The 25,812-nt window shown below is 41.4% G+C and overlaps 2 protein-coding genes across 3 annotated transcripts; one reads left to right on the forward strand and one right to left on the reverse strand.

The window, feature by feature from the left end:
- Positions 1-1,733: 1,733 nt before the first annotated feature.
- mapk1 (mitogen-activated protein kinase 1) lies at positions 1,734-18,953 on the reverse strand. The gene is made up of 9 exons (XM_079732973.1): positions 18,631-18,953; positions 9,286-9,468; positions 8,099-8,288; positions 7,435-7,551; positions 6,811-6,925; positions 6,220-6,351; positions 5,470-5,579; positions 4,074-4,202; positions 1,734-3,980 (listed from the first exon to the last, which is right to left on the reverse strand). The coding sequence occupies exons 1-8, from the start codon at positions 18,762-18,764 to the stop codon at positions 4,086-4,088; spliced, it is 1,098 nt and encodes a 365-aa protein (XP_079589099.1). The 5' UTR covers positions 18,765-18,953; the 3' UTR covers positions 1,734-3,980; positions 4,074-4,085.
- A 1,968-nt stretch (positions 18,954-20,921) lies between these two features.
- On the forward strand, positions 20,922-25,707 carry grsf1 (G-rich RNA sequence binding factor 1). Of its 2 annotated transcripts, XM_079752571.1 has the most exons (10): positions 20,922-21,374; positions 21,478-21,622; positions 21,722-21,877; positions 22,460-22,621; positions 23,251-23,389; positions 23,770-23,903; positions 24,153-24,235; positions 24,466-24,601; positions 25,256-25,303; positions 25,471-25,707. In XM_079752571.1, exons 1-10 carry the CDS (start codon positions 21,123-21,125, stop codon positions 25,479-25,481), a joined length of 1,266 nt encoding a protein of 421 aa, XP_079608697.1. In that variant the 5' UTR covers positions 20,922-21,122; the 3' UTR covers positions 25,482-25,707. The 2 variants fall into 2 exon arrangements, with proteins under 2 accessions (XP_079608697.1, XP_079608696.1); XM_079752570.1 differs by lacking the exons at positions 25,256-25,303; positions 25,471-25,707 and having other exon boundaries at positions 24,466-24,714.
- Positions 25,708-25,812: the final 105 nt, after the last annotated feature.

The following is a 25,812-nucleotide window of genomic DNA, read 5'->3' on the forward strand; positions in this document are numbered from 1 at the left end:
TTTTTTTTCAGAATCACAGTTTGTATGTATGAGTCGAGCTGTGTGAGTCAAGCTGACGTTGATGGTTGATTTTCTTTTAGTTCAAGATTATTTCAAGTTGAAGTTCTATGTATATAAGATCATTTTATGCATGACTATTTAGGGTTGTTTTATTTTAGCTCATGTACTAAACATGCATTTTCTGTGGTTGTGTCCCTGCACAAGGAGTGCGCGCGCGTGTGTAACGTAAAAGTTATTAAGTCAATTCGGTCGCATTCAAGTGTTTATTGTGCTCACCTATGGTCTTTTACCTGCCGATTTTATGTATTGTGTATTAATGTAATCTTAGACCCATTTTCTGCTGCTTTCAGTGTGTTCTTTACACAGACCTTGTGAGGTTTGTGTGTTAGAGAGATAGATGAGAGGTTCCTTGTATACCACATAACTTAATAGTTAATAATTAGGTTGTTAAATGTATTCAAACTTGATCAAATAAGCTATTTGTTTAACTCTTCACTTTATGAAGAGTTGCACACATTTTCAATGGTAAATGGTGTCATGTTTACATTGTTTATTCTATTTGGACTGTTCAAATCCCTTCACTTGATTTAACACATTTAACATTTCTTTATGTCTTTAAACTATGGCTTTACTAAAACATATTTTCAACCTCACTTTGCACTACAGCACTCAACACCGCATTGTCTCACTTTGCACTACAACAACGCATTTTCTGCAGGAAATGCATGAACTGGTGGGTCAACCAAATCTCAAAGAGAAAGAAGACTTCTCTTTGAGTTGAAACATTAGTATAAATCCTTATCCTATTTGTATGCTGAAAGTAGCCTAAAACCAGCCTATAGGCCTACTGGTAATTTCTGGATTTCATCTCAAGTTCTTATTTCATAGTGTTGGCCACATTATCTGAAGTGTAGCCTATATCATCTAGGGTTTATCTAAAAGGCTTTCCTCCCATTGATGCCTTCTATTCTTAAAAGCTGCGCAGAAAGGCAAAAACAAGACATTTCAGCTAAGTGGCAGTCAGTCTTTAATAATAGCCAAGTCAATTGTTTATTCAAGTTGAATCCTTCACACACACACTAACCAATTAGTTTAAATCCTTTCTATGACAGGTGAAACAAACAAAAAATGTTGAAATACAACCAGGACTTCCATTTAATTTTTTGACTACACAATTACATGTTATACCAATCAGAACGTACAGAGATAACTAGTTCAATTGGGAAATTCAACAAGATTAGCGTCTGATAGAAACATTACATTCATTTTACAATCAAAATATTTGCACAGGAGCAAAAAAGATTTTCGAAAAAGGGCAAAATAAAAATACAAACATTTCATTTTAATATTTTTAATTCACAAGCACAAAATCACGCAATTATGTCATCAAATCTCTTTAAAATGACAAAACTGAAGGATAAAAGGATAACCCCAACCCAGCCCCTCCCTCCCCATTTATTTGATTATTTTAGTTATTCTTTAAAGCAAATACAACAGATTCCTGACCGAACGAAAGCTGCACATTGAATCTTGGATAACAAGACTATTTAAGAAGGCACAAAACAGACAGGTTGCACAAAGAACTGCAGCAGAAGCTTATAATATACAACAGAATAACCCGGATAGGTATCCCAGTGCCCTTAAATCTTCTCACCCAGTTGTAATATACAGGCAAGCTCTCCGTCCATCGGCATCAGGTCTCAGACATAATGTCCCCCCCCCCCCCCCGCAATAATTGTAGAAACAAGTGCATTTCAGTTATTTTTTATCAAAGAGATATGCATACAGCAAGTGCCACAAGTATCGGGACAATAGTTAAAATATAGACAAAATGTGAATACTGTATGTGTGTATGTTTAAATCGACAATGGACTGAACCAGTCATCTGATGCGTCTTTATATATGGCCTTGAAATGCAATAGACCAAAAGCATTATATTTGTTTGCATCCGATGTTACTGCTAGCACCCGATACCCCACCACGCCACATGTACAAATTGTGAACATGTTTTGATCCAAAGCAAGCTAGCCGAAGCAGTAGCTACCGTACATTTCTAATATCATACCGTTATTTACTTTTATATGTATTTTCATAAGTGCCACTAGAGCCTGGGACTTAGAGAATCTATTTACGTAGATTCCACCAAATCTAGCATGAAAAATATTTTAGTGTTAATAAGACTACATCTTAAGACTAACAGTTCAGCGATAAGTTTATGAAAATGCCAAAAGGTGATCAAAATGAGAGTGCTATAAGTCAAGAGTGGTAAGTTTTACTATGAAATATAATTTTTTGGGCCATTTGTAAACAAATTAAATTGTCGGCAACTTCTTGCATTGATCCTTGCTTGGAGAAGATGTCGATATTTACAGTCATGATTCCATTCATTTCAAATGAAACATTTAAACAGAACACAGTCATTAATAGGCAATTATTGGTCAAACAAAAAGGGATATTGGTCTTCAGATCCATTGCAGTTATAGCTACACCAAAGTGTGCAATTTAAAGCAAAACAAAACAACTGACTTCATGAAATATGCAACCTGAAAATCTTATTGAGTCAAACTTTTTATAGTAAGCATGCCTGGATTCCATAGTTTTTGTTGCACGGGGAACAACATGAATTTATGTAGGGGTGTAAGCATGCAGCTTACTCTCCTTTTCAACCAGGGACATGGTTTAGCATGCAGGTGCTAAACCATGGAACATGGCAACATAAAGAACAGAAGTAAAAAAAAATGAAATACAGCAGTTGTGAATTAGAGAAACTCTGTTAAAAACAAAAACACAAATGCTGCAAAACAAAATAAAACACGCAAGAAGCGAACAACAATGACAAAAGGTAAGAAAAACAAATACAATACCAACTATATTGTAAAAAAAAAGCGAAAAAAGAAACGAGCACCGTGTCATTGAGAGATGAAATGAAAAACGTAAAAGAAAGTAGCTGGGTTTAGTGGAACTGCATACTTGGGTGGCACTTAACATTGTCTTTGTATAAAGAGCTTTTAACAGTCATGCAAGGGCACAGTATTCTCTCTAATGAGGTGAGTATCAACAAGTTGAGACTATGAGAAACGTAACATTTGACATTTATAGGATATGTACTCGTTCGTGAAACAATGGGAGGCAGAGTTATATCTCCTTTAAACTGGTTCTAGTGGATAACTGAATTCATATGTTGATGCATGGATTGTCTCCCGTTTAATTAGGTAAAACCATCTACATAGAGGAAAGCTTGAGATCATAATTGGCCTAAATAAAGAAACCAAAAGAGAAACCTCTTTCCTAACTGGAGAGAAATTGGCACTTTGAGACCATGAAAGACAACCCACTGTGGTCACACACTATAAAGCCATAAGGATACAATGATGATCTGTTTGCTTTTCAAAACGTGTCTTTGAAAAAATATAGAACTTCTATAGCTCAAATGCTCATCCTTACTATCAAGAGATTGCAACCATTCCGGTATGTTAACCAACTTGAATATATATATTTTTAAAATTATTCAGATTTAACCTGCCCGGTCCAAAACAATATGTTGCAAATAAGAAAAAGCATGCAATTTATTGCCATCAGTTACTCAGGCAACGGTTTCGAAAAAAAATAAACAATCAAAACCTTTGACAGACTTGATTAATTGTTAATTAACAATTTATGTTCACCTTCATTTGATGGCGCCACACTATTGGTCATATTGTGTGGCCATTGTAACCTCTAGAGAAGAGCAAGCGTGAAACAGAGTGAGATTGGTCGAAGAGAAGAGAAGCATAGCAGAAGTAGAAGAAGATTGATTGACTCCTGACGCCGTTCCTGAGCAAAGTGGACTTGGCGGGCGAAAGCCAGGGAATCCAGGCGACGCAGATAAAGGGAGGATGGGGAGGACGAGGGAGAGAGGAAATGGAAAGAAAAATACATAAAAGAGCAATTTGAGGCTGAGACAAGCAGTGGCATCGCGTAAACCGGTCCAGAGCCGCCATCTGTAAGAACAGAGGAGAAGGGTCTGATATTTTCCGAGTGCTTCTGTTAAACTGTTCTTGTGATATCGTGCAGCATGGGGACACGCTACATACCGTTGTGAGCTGTTAGGACCTGAAGGCGGACTGGAAGCGGGCAGTTTCTGCAAAGATCAGCTCCTTTAGCGTCTCTTTGGGCAGGTCGTCCAGCTCCATGTCGAAGGTGAAGGGCGTCTCAGCCACGGGCTGCCGGGACCACAGAACCACGTGTTTACCATGCGTCCGGTTTACAATAACTTTAGCTGCCTTCGCTTCATCTTCCGCTCTTAGTTCTTTATGAGGAAGCACTTAAATGTGGTGCACGGAATTAGCAGGACTGGTCATTTGTTTTAATAATTGCTGTCAATTGCTACTTCTCTAACCTATTTGAATCTGGAGCAGTCTCCAACAACTCGACTCCTTCGCAAAGGCAGTGGTTCTCAATGCAATCAAAATCGCTTTCAATTTCCTTGAAATCCATTCTCGACGATTCAACTCATCGATAGATGAGACACTGATGACACTGTCTGAAAGCAGCTATTAAGTCAACTGCATCCTCAACGAAGAAAATCGTCGTGTCATTGGGAAATCGTTATGTGTCTAACAGCGGGACCTTCCAGGAAGGGGGAGCTAAATGAGGGATAGAACAGCATTGCTTGGCTAATAGACGGAAGCCTATAACTTCATCATCTGTTTTTTGTGGGGAATATACAGTCTTCTGTGTGCAATTTGCTGTGTTATGTTTTGCTTTCGAATTAATGTCCTTAATGTCAGTTTGATAATGCCATCACCCTTTGCGTAATGGCAGTGGCACTTTCCAATAAATTTTTTTCGAAGTAGTCTAGTAAGTTACAAGATTTCAGGAAAGAAATCATCTTAAGTTTGGCAGCACTTGAAAACCATAAAATATTTTTTTGCAGTACTGCTAAATTGAATGATGCCGCAATTATTCCATATGATGAAGAATGTCATTCACATGTACTTTAGATTTGTAATCTGTCAAGGGCTTCTACATTCCCTTAAATATTAATTTCAAATAAAACCTTGAAACAGAACATTAATACGCAATTATTGGTCAAACAAAAAGGGATATTGAAAATAACAAAACTATATCGTAAAAGTGAAGAAGGAAACTGAAATCATAAGCACAGAGTCATGGAAAAATTGAAGTCTGTAATCGTATTATCATGATCAGATTGGTAATCTGACTGTTTCCAGAGACCAGCCACTATTTCATGCTGACATTTTCATCATAGTCTGAAAAGCTCATTTGTTTTTAGAGGTGGGCATTTGGCGGAGGTTTCACAAATCATCTATACAGCTGTAGGAAAACCCTGATCATTTTCAAGCGATTGAACTACGCAAAAGTCCCAACAAATCTGGCATCATGGAGCCACATATGACAAAATATATGATTCGGCATTCAGTCGACGATGGGTATCGAGGACACCCCGACACTGAAAAGAGCTCTCACCTCGTCTGTGGGGTCATAGTACTGCTCCAGGTAAGGGTGCGCCAGAGCCTCTTCCACCTCAATCCTCTTGTGGGGGTTAAAGGTCAGCATCCTGTCCAACAGATCCAGTGCTACGGAGCAATGGTGAATAAGGTGATCAATTACCTCCTACAGACGATCACAGTTTTTGTGTACATTTCCACCTTTTGTTTAGAGCAACAGGTGAAGGAGAGGAAACACTTCTGTGGTTTGCCCAGTAGGGGGCACCAAAGCACCTGGTTTCGTGTTTTGTACTTTCATCTCATTAGAGGCCTATTGTTCTATATAGAAAGATTGCGAGGTGGTGCTTTGCCAACACAATGTGGTGAATGTTGAAATGACAAGGCGACACCCTACCTATCTATTAAGTATCTATGTTGCCTCATCCGGGAGCCTTCAATGAAAAAACATGACCTAATTCTGTAGAAAATACACTCTGAGTCGGCCTGACAGCTACCTTATCAAACAAAATTGTGGACAATGTAAAAATACGGAAATAGCAATGTTTTGCCTACTAGATGAAAGAAAAAAGTGTCAATCTCTCATGGAGAATGAGAGTAGAACAAAATGTATGTTTTTACCTCCTAGCTGAAAGAAACAATTCTATCATATATATATCTGGCAACCCTGGCCGTGATGGACGTGTTCGGGAGGGGGCGGGACTTGATTGGTCCAGGCTAATGTCAACCGGTGATTCACGGGAAGCGGGTGGGGATGAAAGAGGGCTCTGACCTTTGGGGTCGGCGTTGGGGAAGAGGCGGTTCCAGGGCACCTTGCAGCGCAGCGGCAGAGACAGCAGGTAGTTCCTGGCCTTGATGTTGATGATGCAGTTCAGGTCTTCCTGGGATGGGGAGCCCAAGATCCCTGGAGGACAACAAGCGAGACACGCCACTCTTTAGAGAGGACTTGTGGAAGAACGCGTTTCGATAAAGACACACTGCGGTATGACAATTTTTCGGGATCATGGGATATTTAAGTCGAGAAAATGCTTTTGGAGACCAGTGTTTTTAGGGGACGCAAGGTTTGCATAAAATAAAGAAATTAAAAAAACAACTTTTTATTTGTTCACTGAGAGATACCAGGAAGTGGCGACTTATGGTTATGCATACTAGGATATCAAAGGAAAACGCAGTCAACATTTTGATAGATACATACTAATAAATAAATAAATAAATATTAAACCTTATGCAAGTACATTATTTGAACTGTGAATACTGCAGGATGTAGCTTCCGGATGCAGACCTTGAGTTCAGTGCGTTTCTAGTGAAAAGAGCGGCCTGCATTTAATCACAGACCACACATGAGTGCAATGGTGACTTTTACCCAAAATGTGGTTGAGCTGGTCCAAGTAGTGTTTCCCAGGAAATATTGGCCTGTTGGACAACATCTCAGCCAGAATACAACCCACCGACCAGATGTCTATGGACTTGGTATAACCCTGCGTGAGTAAGAGAGAAGAGACGGTCACACGTGGGAATACATTATGCTTCTATGGCTTACATGTTCATTTAGAGAAGCTAGACTGAGGATGTTTTTCTTCATTGTCGTAGTGCGCTCCACCGTTAACATGACCCGACTTCCCTGAGGAAGCTTGAGAACCTCATGATATTTCACATTTTAAATCTGACTTTTGGGAATGGAAATACAGGAAGCCGAGATTATGTTTTCACATTCTACGTTTTAGAGGAACGCAGGGAGCCCATAGTTTATGGATCCAATATCACTCCCTCCCTTGGGTTTGAAGAATCCCATAATGTTAAACACTCAAATTACAAATTCACATTTTCTCAACTTTATTCCCCCACCGACCAAACTTGGACAAAGTGAATCCTCACAAAGTTTCAACGATAGCTTGCATCTCAACAACACATACAACGCATGAGCCATCCCTCAGGTGGGTTTCCAGTAAAGGACAACACGGTGCGGTGGTCTGGGCTGGACACCCACCTTGGAGTTGAGCATGATCTCTGGTGCCCGGTACCAGCGCGTGGCCACGTACTCCGTTAGGAACCCCGTATGGTCGTGGTCGGGATCGGCCACACGCGCCAATCCAAAGTCACAGATCTGGGGAGAGATGACGTCGATAGAGAGACACAGAGAGAGACACAGAGAGACATAGAGAGACAGAGAGAGAGACACAGAGAGACATAGAGAGACAGAGAGACATAGAGAGACAGAGAGACATAGAGAGAGAGACAGAGAGAGAGAGACAGAGAGACAGAGAGAGACACAGAGAGACATAGAGAGAGAGAGACAGAGAGAGAGACAGAGAGAGACACAGACATAGAGAGACAGAGACACAGAGAGACAGAGAGAGACAGAGACATAGAGTGACAGAGAGTCTGTAGTTTAGATCACATTTTTGAGATCAAACAACACTGGCGGATGAAGAGAAAGGATCCGAAACATTTCTTTGAGCGCAACTGACATATACTTTACGGTGGGTGAAAATAAAATGAGCATATTAGAAATAATGCTGATAGAGATAATCATAACCTACATATATACATATACTGTAGATATAGAGATATATATATAGCTATTCCCCTATAACCTTTAAGTGCTTTTAAAGAGGCTGGACCCCTCTGTGCGTGTGTGTGTGTGTGTGTACCTTAAGATCACAGGTGGTGTTTAGTAGGAGGTTGGAGGGCTTGAGGTCACGGTGCAGCACGTTAGCCGAGTGGATGTATTTGAGCCCTCTCAGGATCTGGTAGAGGAAGTAGCAGATATGGTCGTTGCTCAGATGCTGGGTCTTCAGCAGCTTGTACAGGTCCGTCTCCATTAGATCCTGAACAATGTATCTGCCCGGCGACTGGTTAAAGAACAATTTCCTCCCATGTTTGATATTTACTTTATTTTTCTGGTTTACATTTGCTTTAGTTTAACATAGGATGGGGGAGGGGGATTCTAGTTTTATGTGCTAGTTTTGTTTATCCATCTGAGAAGCTATAAATAAAAAATAAAATTCCGGCAAGTTTAGCAAATCCTTCATTATAAGCCCAGACGAAGAACATAGCGTATTTATTTTAAATAATGAACAGCCTTTTCCTCTGGGTTTGAAACCGTAATACTCAATCATTTTCGATGATTTAATCTACCACAGATGTGAAAGGCACCCTGGGTTTCTTTGTAATTAGCATAATACCTCGCTAATATTCAAGGATGAGTCCCTTTCTTTAGACAAGACAACAAACAGGACTTAACATAGACATGAACCTGAAAACATAATAATAAAATGCCAGTTCCCTTTATAAGGAGAGGAAGTACACAATATTCACATTTAAGACCATCCTTCACACAAATGCGTTTACATCGCGGAATGTACCAATTTAAAATTGCCTTAGTATAAAGCCCAAAGGACAAGCTAATTTCAGTTTATAATTGTAGACATTGAATCGTATTGTTTTAACTGAGCGCGAATATAGCGGGGCAGTATCTCAATGCTGGCTTCGTATTGGGAGCCTTTGTTTGCGTCGCTTTAAGCCATCGCTTTGAACCAAGATGACTGCCTTGGGAATAAGGCCTGTTGGGGTTCTCACAAGTCAAATCGATGCCTTCGTTACTACACAGACAGTCATTTTTCCTTTTTCTTTTTGCATTTTTATGCCTTATTATAGAATGAGATCGACGGGAAGCTTTGGGAGAAAGAAGGGGAAGAAATGCAGCAAAGGACCACGGGCAGGAATTGAACCTGGGACCCTGCGGTATTAGGTAAGGACTAGGCCTTCAATGGTAAAGCGCACTCTACCCGGTGATTCACCGGGGCGCCCCAGACAGGTCTTTTAGGTGAAAGGATACACGTCCTTCATCTGGTCGATGGTGGGCGTCCGGATGATGTCGTTGATCCCGATGATGTTCTCGTGTTTGAAGCGCAGCAGGATCTTGATCTCTCGCAGCGTGCGCTGGCAGTACGTCTGGTGCTCGAAGGGGCTGATCTTCTTGATGGCTACCCGGATCTTGTTGTCGCGGTCGTATGCAGAGCTGGAGAACAAACACAGAAAATGAGTTAAGGTCACAAAAGTGTTGTTTTTCATTCCATCTGAGGTGTTGACTGACAAGATGTGAAAGTCCAGCAAATAAGCGCATCATAAACAAAATGACTCAGATTCACAGAACTGTTGGTCAGTCACATTCGACCTAGTTGACTTGACTCACACAAACGTATCATTACTATCACATCCTTTCCAAGTAGTTATTCACCTCAATAGAGTTCAGCGAATTCAGCGCTTTGAATCACTTAAGGGTTTGTGGTGAATTGTGCAATGGATGGGTGCCATAGAAAAAAAGCTTAGAGTCAAACATTGCTGACCTAGTAGCACAGCCAGCTCCACTGCTTCAGGCTACTACTGCTACCGTGGCTATCTCCGGAGCTACAGGTTGAGGCTAGAGAAATAGCCGCCGCAGCAGCAGTAGCCTGAAGGGCTAGATAGCTAGCTGGTTCAGCCCGTAGTAGAGCCTCCATCAGCACCCACACTACACCCACGCTGCAACGCCTACTGAACACATGCTGTAGAGTCAAGGGTGTTTCCACGCACGCACACACACACGAACGCACGCACGCACGCACGCACACACACAAACACACACACAGTGTGTGGTGGAGTTACAACAAGAATGAGTTGCTATAGTGATGGATTAGTGAGAATGCAATGTAAACAGAAATAGTGCCAATGTTCTAGTGAAGAGGTCGACCTTGCTTTCCTTTTGTTGGACATAATGAACACAGCTAAAAGAAAGAGTGCTTCTTTCATGAAGATAATGTCGGGGCTCTGTTCGTCTGACCAAGGCCATCTGAAGCACAAATGCCTGATGATATGCCTGATATAGACTTAGCGACACATGCTTCATACTAGATGAAATGACATTACCCACAGTGTTAGCAGTGGTCAGCTATTTCGAAAAGTTGATATAGACCCGATCACAATGTGTGAATTCATTTGATTTGAGTACCGCTCATACGGTACGATTTCCATTATAATATTCCAACGGAAATACCCCTTAAATTGCTCCAATTGAATTACTGTCAAGCCTGTTTTATACTACTCTTTCCACAGCCTTATGATCCGATCGACTCAGTTAACCGGGTTTATTCGGAGACAGGGTTGATTCATTTGCTTCAAAACAGGCCTCATCCGATGACGTTTGATCGTAAGCGAAACAGGCAACGAAGAAGATGGATTAAAAGGCAGTGGGTAAATCATACGATGGGTGGGCTTGAAAAACGATGTGTGTGTGTGTGTGTGTGTGTGTGTGTGTGAGCAAGACGCACACGGCACGAGGCAGATTACATGTGGATCAGTTCCACCACTATGTTGTTCCTCTCAGAGCATGCTCAGTCGCTCGGTGCCCAAGAATGACATCGAGGAGGAAGAGGAAGACGGGAGGGGAGGGGGGCTGGTGGGGGGGTCTGTTCACAGTTAGTTTCCAAGGAGATTGAAATACAAGGCTTTACACTGCAGCCTCTGTAACTTGTTATGCAATAGGCTGTTACCACGGCGACGTTGAAGGGGCTTGGTAGAAGTGCTGTACTGGCAGACTTTGTGTAGCACCCGGCACACAAGCCAGCCCCTAAATGTATGTTGCACGCATGATCGCGACATGCATCGTCTTAATCCAATGTCATGGGCACGCGTCCAAGCAATATCGGAGAATAACACCAGCAGGAAGAATACAGTTGAGCCTTTTGCCAACCTAATTTCCAATATGTTAATATGTATCTCTATTTTTCATCAACAGCTTGAATAAGCCCTAACAATTATCATCATAGCAATATGTTACAGTCTAGAATGGTGGTTCTCAACCTTTTGAAGGCTAATTAGCCCTGTTAGCTGTTGTGCATTAATGCACAACAGCACTTCAATACATTTCTCACTAGTGTTGCTGTAAACTGTGCCAGGTATATGGGTGGGATTTCAACTAATTTCAGGGCACACCTAGCCTAGCCTCGTACCCAGTGGTGGCGAAAGTACACACATTCTTTACTCAAGAAGAAGTACAGATACTTGTGTAAATAAAAACTCTGGTAAAAGTAGAAGTACTGATTCAACTTCTTCCAAGTAAAGGTCGAAAAGTACAGCCTCTGAAATCTACTCAAAGTATGCAAGTAAAAAGTATTCCTCTGCTATTTCAACCGGCTGTTTCTCTGCAAAGCTAACTGAACCTCATGTCATATTGTAATATATTTAGTCGAAGACTAAAGTCAACCATTCTGACTTCAAATAAACAACATACTAAATAATAAACATTAACTTCTTAATTTCTTTGCGGAGGAGAGTCTCCCTTTCATCTCCGTCCTTGACGTCGTTATGGTCTGTTGTTTGTGATATGCACTGATGGACAACCAAGGGATTGTGTTTTCTATGTTTAATCATCCCATTCATTTCAGTGGAAATCAGTCTTGATATTGGGAGGGCACGCAATGATGCAAAACAAAAATATTATAGATGATTCCCCTCAAATGCATTAAAACTGAAGTAATAAGCTGTTTTGAAAATTGTATTAGTAGAAAGAATTGATATTTGTTTTAAAATATAGGGAGTAAACGTAATACCTGAAGACTGTACTTAAGTATAGTAACAAAGAAGTTGTACTTTGCGACTTACCACATCTGATCATACCAGTGTTTCTTGTCATACTGGTCACTGGCATAGACTTTTAGTCCAATATCATATCTCACATTAGGCTACAGTTCAGTATTGAACTGTCATTGGATTCTACCAAACACAATTTTGAAACTCTGGACGTATTATGCCTAGCCTGGTCCTACCAGACTCTCGTATTTCATTTAATTTGTACAGAGAGTCTGGACCTACTCAATTGACAAACGTTAACTCACTTGAAGGCGGGTGTCTGTTGAAGTTTAAAACTATTGGATCTGCCCAGTGCCACTCTGCCATAATCAATCGCTAACGTTTGGCCGGGAATCATGTTGCACGTAGGCTGTAAACAAACCAAGCACCGTGCATGAAGATGTCCTTCAACGAGAGCTGACTTTAACGTCATTGATCTCGGCCACTCGCTCTGTTCACTGATTGGACGCAGAAAATTTAGACAGAGAAAACCCACTAACATACCGCAGACCCAGACCTAGTACTGAAGGGAAATTAAAATTGAGCGGAAGTACTTAGGTGGGCGGAGCCAGGATATATTATGTCATGATTGTTGAAATTATATTACATGTTGATATTACACTTTATCTTTATGTAAATGCGTGACATATTTTGCATCACAATTTGCAAGGCCAGCCTGGAACTGGCCTTATATATTTATAATAAATTCTGTTGCAGAAGTTTATGAAAATACGGTAAGCTAGAGATACAGCGACATCAATATAAAGCCTGACGGCTGAACGTAACTAGCCATCAGAGAACCTGCTCACTCCAAATTTCAAGAAATGTTCAGCCTGCGACCAAGTTTGTTCTTTCATTTTTAACATACCATTTTCTCCCCACATTTATGTTGGCGTCTTGTTAATATACACACCTTTTTTCCAAAGGACACCCACATCATATAGTGTTCTGGGCAAGTAGGACCTAAAGCTACTCTGTTATATAACAGGCTTACTAGACATCACAAGTGGAAAAATAAGTAAAGCCAGGCTATAAACAGATATGGCTCCACTATGAAAACACTAACAATCCAACCCAGTTTCCTCTATGTAAAATAAGATACTAAACATGTGACAAGCTCTGTGTTTGTGGTAAAACACATCAAATACATTTGAATATACAATATAAAATTGTTACAACTTGAGAAAATTAAACCCTTCTTCTTTGCAGTTTCTTGGTGGAAAGTGGTCGGAAAATTTGTACCTTGGCAGTCGCTACTATGTCAAAACCCCTGTTCTCTTGCAAGGGTCCATGTTCAAAAGTATGATGGAGGTGGTCATTTTGTTTGCTATAACTGCTTAATAATGGATATCTACTACAGCAGAGCCATACAAGACCGGCTACAAGCTCAGTCGCTATACCCTTGGTCCATAAAGATTTATTTTGCCTATCCAGGCCATGTTTACCCCACGCAAACCAAACCAGTGGTTTAAAACCGTCAGTGTGAAGAAGAAGAACTACAAATCATCTCACTACCACTTGGGCTCTCTCACGTAGCAATGTAGTGAGATGCTTCTATACTTACCTGCAGACCCCAAACCCCCTGCAGGCTCATTCAGTGGATAACAGTGGCATGAGAGTCAGTGTCCGTGTTCAGAACCCAGAACCCAACTGGGCCTTACAGTGGTCCTAATTCATGGCCTGCTTGGTTCTAGCTGGGTGGCCGGGCTTGAACCAGGAGAGGGAAACAAGATGGCCTCTGGTGAATAAGGCCCATGGGGGTGATTTCTTCAGAGCTGTTTTCTCCTCATTTTGGAAGCTCAAGGGCTCATTCTTTACTAGGGGTTCTAAAACAATGTCATATCCCTAACCTTACCATCGTCATATCTCAAACGAAGACCATGTTTATGCGAGCCCTGCAGAACGTCAAAATGATATGCTGGGACGCTAAAGTAAACAGTTTTGATTTTCTTATCAACAGGGTCATAGGTTCGACCTCCCAAAAAGTCAGAACAAACTGTCAAACACCTTCTGACCTTAGCAGTTGGATAAGAGTTTACATTTTTTTGGGGGTCTTGTACTCTTGGATCTCAAAGTATTTGTTTCAGGGATAATTTTGCAATAAAGAATGAAACAGCAACATTGGCTGTATTTTGGGATGGATTATGAAAATGCCTAAAAAGGTATGTGCGAGTGTGTAGCGTTCAATTGAAAATCAACGGAAAAAAAATACATAAATGATGATGTTGTAGTAGTTCACCAGCGATCACATGCACCAGATCCAGGGTAAGGTGGACGTAATGAAAACGGACCGAAGCTATTCCCAAAACAGATGTGTGCCGCTGTTTACACTCCAGGGAAAGTCTGCTGGTGTCCAAAATAAAACTGATAACAATAACCACAACCATACATGAAATACATCGCAACACACCTCAACAGCTTGAAGACAAAGCTGAACATATGAAAAGTATTGACTTAATGCTGGGATAATCCTACCACGGTTTAACACAAATAAGGCTGGTAGGATGCAAGTAAGAACAAAAACTACACCTCTTTGCTGGGACGCCTTTGGACCAGTGTGAGTCATGGATCCGACATGAACCATGCATGTCCTCAAACGTTTTAGTAAAACCGATAAGGGAACCAATAATAGCAGCCCTAGTTCACGGACAGAGCTTATTCCCAAAATAAGAATTGGAGACAGAAGTATGCCCTACTCTCGTCTCATAGCCTACTATAAACATAAAAAGGGTAAAATAATACAAAAGAATTTCAAGTATTCAAGTGTTTACTGAAAAATGCCAGATTTTTCGTTTTCAATCCGTAAAAATCAACAGGACAACAGAAAGCAGCCTTTATATATATATATATATATATATATATATATATATATATATATATATATATATATATATATATATTTATATATATATATATAAATACACAGTTTGCAAATGCAAATGCGTTAACAAATTGTTTAGGACGTGTGTCAGCAGCATCCTAACAGCACATAATGACAACTTCAAGGTGTGTTGGAAGTCTGCGGTAATGTTTTGTGTGAAACTGTATAATCACACAGATTACAGCTGCCTGTGAATCGTACGACAGCAACGCAGAGTGTGAAGGCTCTCTCTTTTTCTCTCTGTTTGTCTCCCTCCCTCTCTCTCCCCCTCTCTGATTGGCTTCAGAATAGTGCTAATGATGTCAGAAGCAGAAAGGTTGCCTTGGAGATGGGCGCCATGGTGGCATTTTGAGAGAAAAGCTCACAGCAGAACAGGACTCTGTACATATGCAGTGGTTCACAATCTGAAAGAGGGCATGGCTTTGGCGCCCAAGATTAGATTAGGGAATGAGATTATAATGCTAGGGTACAATTGGAAATGCGTTAACCACGGTAACGACACAGATTTAAGGCAAACTGTTGATGGCTGCCTTGCATGTGTTGAATGAACGGAGCCCTGTTTCCGACTTTATTCCCATGGCTAACTTTTGTGTTGAGGGTTTATTTCTACAGTCTTTAGTTTAGTAACATTTATATGAGAGAAGGGAAAATAAAAAAATACACACGTATAAAAATGCCAGAGAAGCCAAGAGGCTATTTTTCATCAGTAGTCCCTGGCCAAGGTGCATGTTCCTAGAATACATGAAAGCAGAAGCTCTTTTTTTCCCAAATCCCCCAAAAAATCCTAAAAATCCATTTGCAATTTGCAAATCGCGTTCTAATACATTGCAATGTCGGTTTAAATTTGATTAATCGTTCAGCCCTCCTTGTAATCAATTTCAAGACAGGTGGATATGTGCACCCCCCTACCTCAACGGCTTAAAAGTGTGTAATAACTTTCCTCTCCAAATGGTCTTGTGCAAGATTAAATTAGAGCGAAAGAGCAGGGTTCACCTGCGTCTCGCTTGCTGCTGGAAGCCTCTTGACGTGCTGTAGTGACACGCAATTAAACTGCCGTGGGGACAACAGAGCTGCAGGTGACTTGCTTGTGCTGTTGTAGGGGGGATCATTTATGTTTTGATTTACTGAAGAATGGTGATTCTTATCTTCTAAGATTCTGAATCTATTCCCAACTTCCAAAAAAATAAATAAAACATTTGACTCTGCCTTAATGCCATCATTTGCCACTGTGCCTTTCTTATCTTGAAGGTAGCAACCCTGTGTACTTAATCGAGAATCAGTTTTGAATCGAGAAGAGTTTTGATTCTAGTCCGGAATCCAAGAATTGAAATCGAATCATGGGAGACAGAAAGATATAGAGCCCCTTAACAGTTGTGCCAGGATTGTGATACTGTTGCTTTCAAGAGGCAACATGCATTGTACTTCTTCACAGTCTTCCTTCATCTTTACAGTCTGAACTGCAGTATATGCGACATGTATACTTCCACGGATGGCTTATTGTTATTTGTTCAGTTGCCGCTTGCTTACTGGCTGAAAGATATGGATTCAGCATCTGGTTGATAAAGTGAAACAAAGCTAGCGAACACAAAAAAAGGCAACATTACAACTTGGAAGCTTGTTCTTGTTGTTCAAACAAGATTGTTCTTGATGTAAAGGGCCATTTGGACTTTGAAGGCAGGTTCTTATCAGAGAGTGAATGGCATTTCTGTGCTTTGGGTGATTTGTCAGGTGTGTTGGGCTAGCATTGTGGCTATGCACTGTTGGGACATTTTAATTATTTGAAATAATTTTGCAGGAAATCTGATCAGGATCTTGAACCATGACCTGAATACTATGCATCAATGCGCTCATTTACTCATGTTGACACAATCGACAATGATCACAGATAAAACTGCCATTCCCTTCTCTATCGACTAGGACCGGACATGCAGGTCTTACGATTTAAAACAAAACAATATGTTAAAAGACCAACTAATCAAATGTCCCTCCCCACAAACTCAAGCCTCACCTGGAAAGACAGTCCCTGCCTGTACATCGCCAGGTCTGCTATTACACTCCTAACCTCCCTGAAGAAGAGTACTTATGAGTGGCATAGATTATAATGGTTATTATTTGGGAAAATCTGCTGCCCCGTCAGCAAATGAACTTGAACCAAAAATCCCTGTTCCGACTGGTTTTAATATCTGAGTAGTTTCTGGGTTTACTTTAAGTTCATCGCTGTAGTCATGGACTTTCTAATATGGGCCTTTTTAGTTTTCCTTGTGATGATTACACAGAGACCTTGAAAGTCTTTTATAACCTTCGTCACTGAGCACTAACATTGGTTAAATTGAGGCTCAGTGTTTGACTTCTGTGTTTGGGCAACAGTTTGCAATCATTATGGAAAATAACTTATCTCAAATACAGACATTCTTGATTGGTAAACGCATATCAAAAATGTCAAAATGTATTTTGTCTAGCTTTATTGTTTGCCCTGATTACTGTTCTAAGTATATATTTAAAACCTAGGCTACTTACAGCACTGTTAGTGTATGCTGAATTTACAGGGAGCTGACGCAATATAGTTAGGTTCAACTTAAGGTAATGCAAAAATATGCGATTACTGCATCCTTATTTTTGCAGAAAGAAAAAGGAAATAGAAGTTACCATCCAACAGGGGCGTAGCCACGTGGGGACCGGTCAGAGGTTGGCCACCCCGCTGGCCCCAAGAGTATAAAATTAAATCCTTAACGGAAATGGTCTAAAGAAAGCTTAAATATATGCACTATTAGTTTGATCTAACTTTGACTTATCATTCTTATTTAAAGTGTTATAAACCGATGCACTTACACTTAAAATCCCCCCGTCGACAATGAAGCACCCCCCCCCCCCCCCGTCGACAATGAAGCACCCCCCCCCCCCAAAAAAAATACCATCAATGATTGATAGCAATTCAATATGTTGTTGTTTATTTCATTTCTGTAAATATCTGTAATTTGCATCCATCAGTCTAACTGTGATTCGATCCACATCAATTTCTCCCTTACCCAAACACTGCGGCGCATGGATTCATAGCAAACTGCCTTGCATCCATAAAACGATACCATCCTCATTTACAACCATTCGGTTAACTGACAAAATGTTGGCGCATGACAACTAGATTATACATTGGGAATTATTCAATTTCCAATTATACAGGACGAATACCTATATATATATGTCCTGCACAGGACGAATCAGTGGTACCACATAGAGGGGAATACAACATTTGTCGCAACAGGTGGAATCTATGCGACCATACGCCTTCAAACTTCCAAACCTTTTTCTAGTTGTTTTCTGTGCTGCTTCGAGGTGATGATCACATGTGGGCTGGGCAGGGCTCCGTTCATTCAACACATGCACTGCTCACAACATACCTCACCTCGCAAAAACAAAATACATCTAAAGAGAAGTCACACTTCTTTTTTTTGTACAACTGCATTTAACGTGGCGGTCTAACTTCTCTTAGATCAAAAAAAACCCACGATGGATCTCAGAGTAGACGCGGAAATGTAAAAAAAAAAAAAAAAAACGACATTAAAAGGGAAAGATTGATAAAATATGGTTAATATATGAGTTAACGGCCGGATTCTGTATGTGTTGATGGGTGGAGGGGTGAGGGGAGGGGTTCTATGTTTCCCGGAAAATGCTGCGATGATCATAAAGACATCTTACCACACCATTCCGTAGGCGCCCTCCCCGATGTACGAGAGGTTGCTGTAGCGAGGCCCGACGTCGAAGGCCTGCCCACGGACCAGCTCGGCTCCCGACCCGGAGCCAGCAGTCGCAGACACCGCAGCTGTCGCCATTATGGAATACCGAATTTAAATGCTTTGAATAGTCTAAAGAAAAAAAAAAGATGTTAATCCTGTTACTTCGACTTCCTCGCCCGCCTTAAGATAACTCTGTTCCACTCGTCGGTGTCAATGGACAGTTCTAGCGAGACTTTCCGTCCGTAGCCTGTATGCGCCGTCTTTTTCACCGACCGCACCAGTCAGATGTACTGTGTGTTGTCGCAAGAGTGAAAGCTGCTGCTGCTGCAGGAAATAACGGAGAGGATCATGTGACTCAGGGCTTTCATTTTTTCCCCCTGTGTTGAATCTATGAACCGCAAATAGTTTATGCATATGCCGCTCAGGACATGGATGCGCGTCATAATCGAGTTTAAGTAAATAGCAATTATATGAGTTGGATGATGATGATGATTATCATTATAAATCATATATATATATATATGATTATGATTATATATATATTTAAATATGTATGTATGTAGCTTACATACATATATATATATATATATATATATATATACATACATCTATAATGCTATATATAATTAGCATTAACATATAATTGCTAACACTACTGATCATCATCATCGTCATCATGTGAAAGTGAACGAAATGATAATATTCAGTGTATATGTTATGCGTTCTTTCTCTTCCTGTGGTCTGATGTGGCCTAGTTCTCTGGTTCTGAATCGTCTGTGCATGCAAAGCAGGCTTAGAATCAATGTGTCTCCAGGAAGTGTTTAATCAGAATTATTCAAGTTTATTCAGATACATAAAGCAAACATACAGTTTGGTCAAGGGAACATCCTGCCCATGGCATGAAGAGTTTATACTGTTATCTTCTACAGTTTGAGAACGGGAACTGAGAGTCTCAGGGCTAACAGATAAGAGTCAGGAAAAATAGACCCATAAAAAATAGAGTGGAACTTGACCAGCATGTTAAATCAAGAATAATACATAGATGACAAATACATGACACAACCTCCAACAGAGACAGAGACATCCTTGAGGATCACAAGATGTGTTAGTGCCTTACATGCATATTCTCTGGTACAGAAGTATATAGAACGCTGGAACAAGGACATTGATATGATACATCAGGAAAAATGCCCCTACTCCCAAATATAGTTCACTATTTATATACAGCACTTTTGACACCCACAGTGCAGCATATAATGCGTTCAGGTTGCCTTATAGGCGCTTGCTTTGACACAGCAAAAGTAAGAAACCGCCGAACCGCGGTGGAGCCGCCCTTGGCTTGTGAGTATAGCCTTGCGCCTGGTCCTCCTTGTCGTCTTCATGTATCAAGCTCTCGGCTGGCCGCTACCTACCACACTCTACCTACCCCTTGACCACCCCTGTCCCCTGCCTCCTCCACCAAGGGGACATTCTGACTACTTGCTTGAATTATATAGACTATGGGACCAGAGGGTGCATGTGTGTGTGTGTGTGTGTGTGTTTTTTATGTGTGTGAGTGTAAGTATCAACGATGCTAAGCAAGCAGGAAGTGCAGACTGTATAGATTAATTGATAGGCGGTCCTAATTGTGAGGTGTAGAGATATACAGCCTCGGAAGGGATGCTATTATGACGCACGCACGCATGCACGCACGCACGCACGCACGCACGGACACACACACACACACACACACACACACACACACACACACACACACACACACACACACACACACACACACACAGCTGTGGTATTATCTATGTTCATGGACATATAGCTCAGTGCTGGCGGGCAGAGAAACAGCTGCTTGTAATGACCAGCTGTAGGCTGATTGGGACCGACCCTTTAACGCGTGTGATCCGAGACACTGATGACAGCCACCAGCTGTAGTCTCAGAAGGGAATAGATAAATTAAGGCAATTTCTCACTCATTACTTTGCATTCAAACATATGTTTTATATGGTCATATAAAAATTCTAGCAAATAGATTTAAAATAGGGTTTGGCTTTATAATCCCTGCATGGCAGTCGGTAAACTTCCATTCATCCATCCATTCATCCATCCGTACCATGTCATTCTGCCAGTCGACCATCAGTTTAATTGACATCCTATCCGCTAGATGGCACTACACAGAGGTTCAGACGCAAAACGCTACGAGGGTGTGTCTTTAATTCTGCAGAAGCAGTCGTCTTCCGACACCAGGAAGTGCTCCTCCTGAAATGTTTCGCTGTTGAAATACCCTTGAATGAACCACGTGAGGCAGGTGAACACAAGCACAGTAAACAATCTCAGTTTGCTGTACCAGCATCGAACTGCACTGTACTAGTTGGCTTCGGGAAAGTCACGGATTGATAGAAGCGCAGTGCGCATACTGCGTATCTATTTGGGGCAAATAGGCCAGAGTGGCGGTGTACAATGTCTGCCAAGTGTAAATCTCTGTTTTTGCTACATCGGTGTGCGACTGCAAGGCATGTCACCTTGTTGACAAAGAGCTTATCACGCGTCACGACGCAGGACAAAGCGCTGACAGGTCTTGGGACAGATAGGTGGACAAATATCCAGCAACACCAGTATCACAACTGGTCATTTCCAGTCACGCCGTCCTTACACATCTTTACCAAAACCCAGTCTGCGTTCAAAGTCATCCAGCTTGGCCTCTGCACTAAGGTAAGTCAGAACTAGAAGCAATGGGAGAAATCATGACATGACACACACATCTCACCAAAGGAGGGTACTATCGTGTGACTGCAGCTAATGATGTTTCTTGCAGACAGGGCCGTCTGATGAGAGCGACTATCCCCCGCTGCCAGTCTACTCGTTGGAGTCTGAAACTGCGAAAAATGAGGTGTACATAATCCACGCTAAAGGTCTCCCGTGGGCATGCACAGCTGAAGACGTGCTGCAGTTCTTCTCGGGTGAGCACCTCATCCAGACGCACTTGGTAGCAGGACTGCATATAACCAGCCAGCCAGCTACTGTACGTGTCTTTTACTTACTGCGTAAACTGTGTTCAGAATGCAGGATCCGTGACGGGGTGAAGGGCATTCACCTGACGCTGAACAGACAGGGGAAGCCCAACGGACAGGCCTTTGTTGAGATGGAACATGAAGAGGATGTGAGCAAGGCCCTGGAGAAGCACAGACAGTACCTCGGCATGCGCTATGTTGAAGGTTTTTACATTTTTTTTATATCTTAATAGATTGATTTATGTTCGGGTCTCCTGTCATGCGGTATCCTAGCCCTCTATGTGCCTCCTGCCCTCCGCTTGAACATGTAAGAACAATCAGGTTTGTTGCTTTGGTGTCAACACTCCAACACAACACTGACTCCATCCATGGGGACATGTGTTCAAATATGATCATACCGGGCTAAGGAGGCGCATACAGGGCTGTGTATTCTCCTTTGTTAGGTAAAATTTTTTCCCATGATGACTCGGTACTTCTTAAAGTAGGCATATACCAAGTTAGTAGAAATAGAAAGTAGAAATTCTTTAAGTAGGCATTCACCAAGTTAGTAGAAATAGAAAGTAGAAATTCTTTAAGTAGGCATTCACCAAGTTAGTAGAAATAGAAAGTAGAAATTCTGTCGGGAATTCAGTTCAGCAATGAATTCCCTAATTCACCAATAAGTTTGTTGATTTCATTTTTTGCGTATGGCCATGAATTCATGCATCCGGTCCCGAAACGAATACGACAACAAGGGGGCGGAGGACGTATGAGCCCGCCACAACTGTACGTGCGTGTTGTCCTCAGTGTACGAGGTGTCCGACGGCGAGGCGGAGACCATCCTGAAGACGTCGGCCAGCCAGCCGGCGCCCAGCGTGGCGCCCAACGCGGCGAGCAGCGACGGCGTGGTGCGCATCAGAGGGCTGCCCTTCAGCTCCAACGAGTACGACATCCAGACGTTCTTCTCGGGTGCGCTCTCGTGGCCCTTGGCCCGCTCGTCACTTTTCTTGTTCTTTCCGTGACGTACCTCTTGTGTCTCCCTCTTACATTTGCAGTTAAAAAAAACAATCACATTGGGAATTTCATGGGAGAGGGAGTGTATTGATCATGTTCTGCTGAATCCAAATTGGAATGGCATGTGATTGCAGGCGCTGTAAGTGATGCCGTCACTTCCTGTCCGCTTTTTGCAGTTGGCACTCACCGTAAATGGGGGTCTTTCATGAATCCTATATCTTTCCTGGCAGCTTTCTATCCTTTCCGTGTTTAGTTGTGTAAGCCATTCCTGGGAGCACATTAATCGGTAGCTTTACTTGTTAATCCATTGTCAGTCCTGCTGTCTGCCCGTGAAAGTGTAGAGAGGATTGCCACTTTGTTTAGTTCTCTCTTCTTATTGGATAAAGTGGGATATCAGACAATTCATTTTCCGTTTACTGCAGAATGTAGGCAATGGGAGACCCATGTTAGTAACCAAACAATAAGACTTTCAAACAATCAGTGAAGGCTGATTGTGCCTTTTAATGTGTCACATTTTGACAAAGCTATGCAAGATCCCTGAAAATAATATAATAATCGTGCGTCTTTCCCCTCCTCTATCCCAGGGCTGGATATAGTGGAAGACGGAGTCACCATCGTGCGAGACTTAAAGGGGAGGAACTCGGGAGAGGCCTTTGTGCGCTTCGCCTCTCAGGACATGGCTGACGAAGCTCTGCAACGGGACAGAGGGCACATAGGCAACAGGTAGGCTTCTGGTTCACAGCAAGCCAATTAAACAACACTTTTGTCGCTTTTTGAAATACCAAAGTCAAGTCTCGTATCTGAGGACAGTTGTGGCTGGATATTGTTCACTGATTTTATGGATATTTAATATTTAAGGCCTTATGAAAGTCTTTCAAATCTCATCTTGAGGAGATTTTGATCAGTCAGCATCAAATCAGTACAGAGGTCCTTTCATTACACTCATGTTAAAGACTTCATTGAATGAGAACGGACAATCGAGTTTAATAATATATTCAAGAAATTTTCGTGGTTGTTTAAACCAACAAATAAAGCTCAAATCGCGACGATCCTTTCACTATGTGTGCTGCTGTCTCCTGTTTGGTGGCCCCATGACGCTCCAGGTACATTGAGGTGTTTGCCAGCGCCAGCAGCCAGATCCGCACCAGTTGGAAGAGCAAAGAATGGGTTCAGAGCGACTCGTCTCCATCTCACGACGGTCAGCCCAGACCCTCCCCTCCGTGGGCGGAGCACAACGGTGAGGGCCTCACTAAGCCACGTTATTTAGCTTACCATCTAGTACTGAAACACTAAGGTGCCGTCTACATTTGTACCTGAAACAGTATTTTCAAATTGGTCAAACATAAAAATGTTGGTTGGGGCCTCGCTAAGCCACTTATTTAGTTCTGAAACACTCGGGGGGGGGGGGACATCGCCATCTGGACATGAAACAGTATTTTCAAATTGGTTAAACGTATAAAATGTCTTGTTTTATTTCCTCCCCCAGCGGCATCCAACCCAGCCACCACGTTACATTACGTGCACATGAGGGGCGTGCCCTTCAATTCTACCGGACGAGACATCGCTCACGTAAGGCCTGTGACATCATAATTTGGGGACACCATCGCCTTTGTTTAATATGTTATAATGTATGCAATTCGGTGAACGCTTTCATCCAAAGGGTCTTAGAATACTTATTTTGAACCCCAGATGGAAAATCCAGGTGCAACAGCAGCACGTACAGGACAGTACTGGAATTACGAAGAATACAAAATTATTCTGACGGGGTCTTTTTGGTCTTTCTCCTTTTTGGATTCCAGTTCTTCTCCCCGCTGGCCCTATCCAAGATCCTGGTTGAGTTTGGGCCGGACGGGCGACCCAAGGGGGAGGCGGACGTGTTCTTCAGGTCCCACCAGGATGCAGTGTCAGCCATGTCCAGGGATAGGCTGCATATGGGTAAGGGTCTTCAGCAGGCTCATCAGATTCTCATTCAGTCACATTCATGCAGGATTGCCTAAGCCAAATGTTGTAACAGCTTTCTTTATTCAGGGTATATTTTGCTTGATATATTTGGCTTTCCTCTCGGATGTTAGACGGATATTCGAATTGCACCAAGTTGTGATGTCGCACTCCTTAATATATATATATATATATATTTAATACATCTATCTAAATAGATATAGGTGGATGAATAGCATTTATACATTTCTTGATCCTGAATGGATGATAAATTCAAGGCCTTTTTAACCGTTCCAAATCATTGCGCTACAAGTAATGACCAAAAGTTGCCTTGACAACACAAAAACTTAGAAATAAAGTTCTAGATTAGCAACTGATATGTTACCATTGTTGGTCACTGGTATAAGTGGATTATACCATCCTGGTGTGTTCCATTATTTGAACGTAATTGTTTTCCAATGACGGGACCCTCAGTGGTGGTTTATTCCTTACATAAGAGTTTGATTGGTCTTCACTAGAGTGCCTTCATACTTTTCCACAACTCTTTATTCTACGATATATTTGTCATGCATTATCCGGATCTGTGGTGGCATATTTGTAAATCGGTGATGTTCAAATTAATCGTTTCTATAATGCATTCTTTTTTATTAGGTGGGAGATACATCGAGTTGTTTCTCAACTCCACAAATACTAACATGAGTAAGTAGCAAACTTTTTTTTTAAGTGAACAACAAATGTAAGTTTTCGAGATTAATGTGATTCATTGATGCTGGTTTCAAGTGATGTACACCTTCACTCAAGTGAAACAATTGACAAAATTAATACTTTCAACATGCCAGGCAGTAATTCAGATTTTCTCTCTGTAGGTGATGACTGAAAAAAAAGATGTCCTCTACCCAAGATAATTGTTTATTTCCGTATAATAACAGGATGTTCATATGATACAATAAACATTCCTGGCCTCAAACACAAACTGCCTAATAAATGGTCTTAATGTTCTTTTAAACAAAAATAAATTATCCAATTAAATAGTCAAGTGTGTACAGCTTCATTCGATTTAGATGACTTGCTGACAAGTACTTTAAACTCTCACTTCGTTCTTGGTTGAAAATGCACTTTATTTCACTCATTCGGCATTTTATTATGGCCGAATAAATTAATTGTTGGTCAAGCAACCATTGCTAGTCTTCCTACCATTAAAACAAACA

The sequence above is a fragment of the Pollachius pollachius genome (genome assembly GCF_949987615.1).
Source record: "Pollachius pollachius genome assembly, chromosome: 1".
Lineage (NCBI taxonomy): Eukaryota > Metazoa > Chordata > Actinopteri > Gadiformes > Gadidae > Pollachius > Pollachius pollachius.

Coding starts and splice junctions, on each gene's coding strand:
- mapk1 (XM_079732973.1), bottom strand. CDS start 18,764: ATGGCGACAGCTGCGGTGTCTGCGACTGCTGGCTCCGGGTCGGGAGCC. Junction 9,469..18,630: donor GGCGCCTACGGAATGGTGTG/GTAAGATGTCTT, acceptor TTTGTTCTCCAG/CTCTGCATACGACCGCGACA. Junction 5,580..6,219: donor CCCCAACGCCGACCCCAAAG/GTCAGAGCCCTC, acceptor ATTGCTCCGTAG/CACTGGATCTGTTGGACAGG.
- grsf1 (XM_079752570.1), top strand. CDS start 21,123: ATGTCTGCCAAGTGTAAATCTCTGTTTTTGCTACATCGGTGTGCGACT. Junction 21,375..21,477: donor AGCTTGGCCTCTGCACTAAG/GTAAGTCAGAAC, acceptor TGTTTCTTGCAG/ACAGGGCCGTCTGATGAGAG. Junction 21,623..21,721: donor CGTGCTGCAGTTCTTCTCGG/GTGAGCACCTCA, acceptor AACTGTGTTCAG/AATGCAGGATCCGTGACGGG.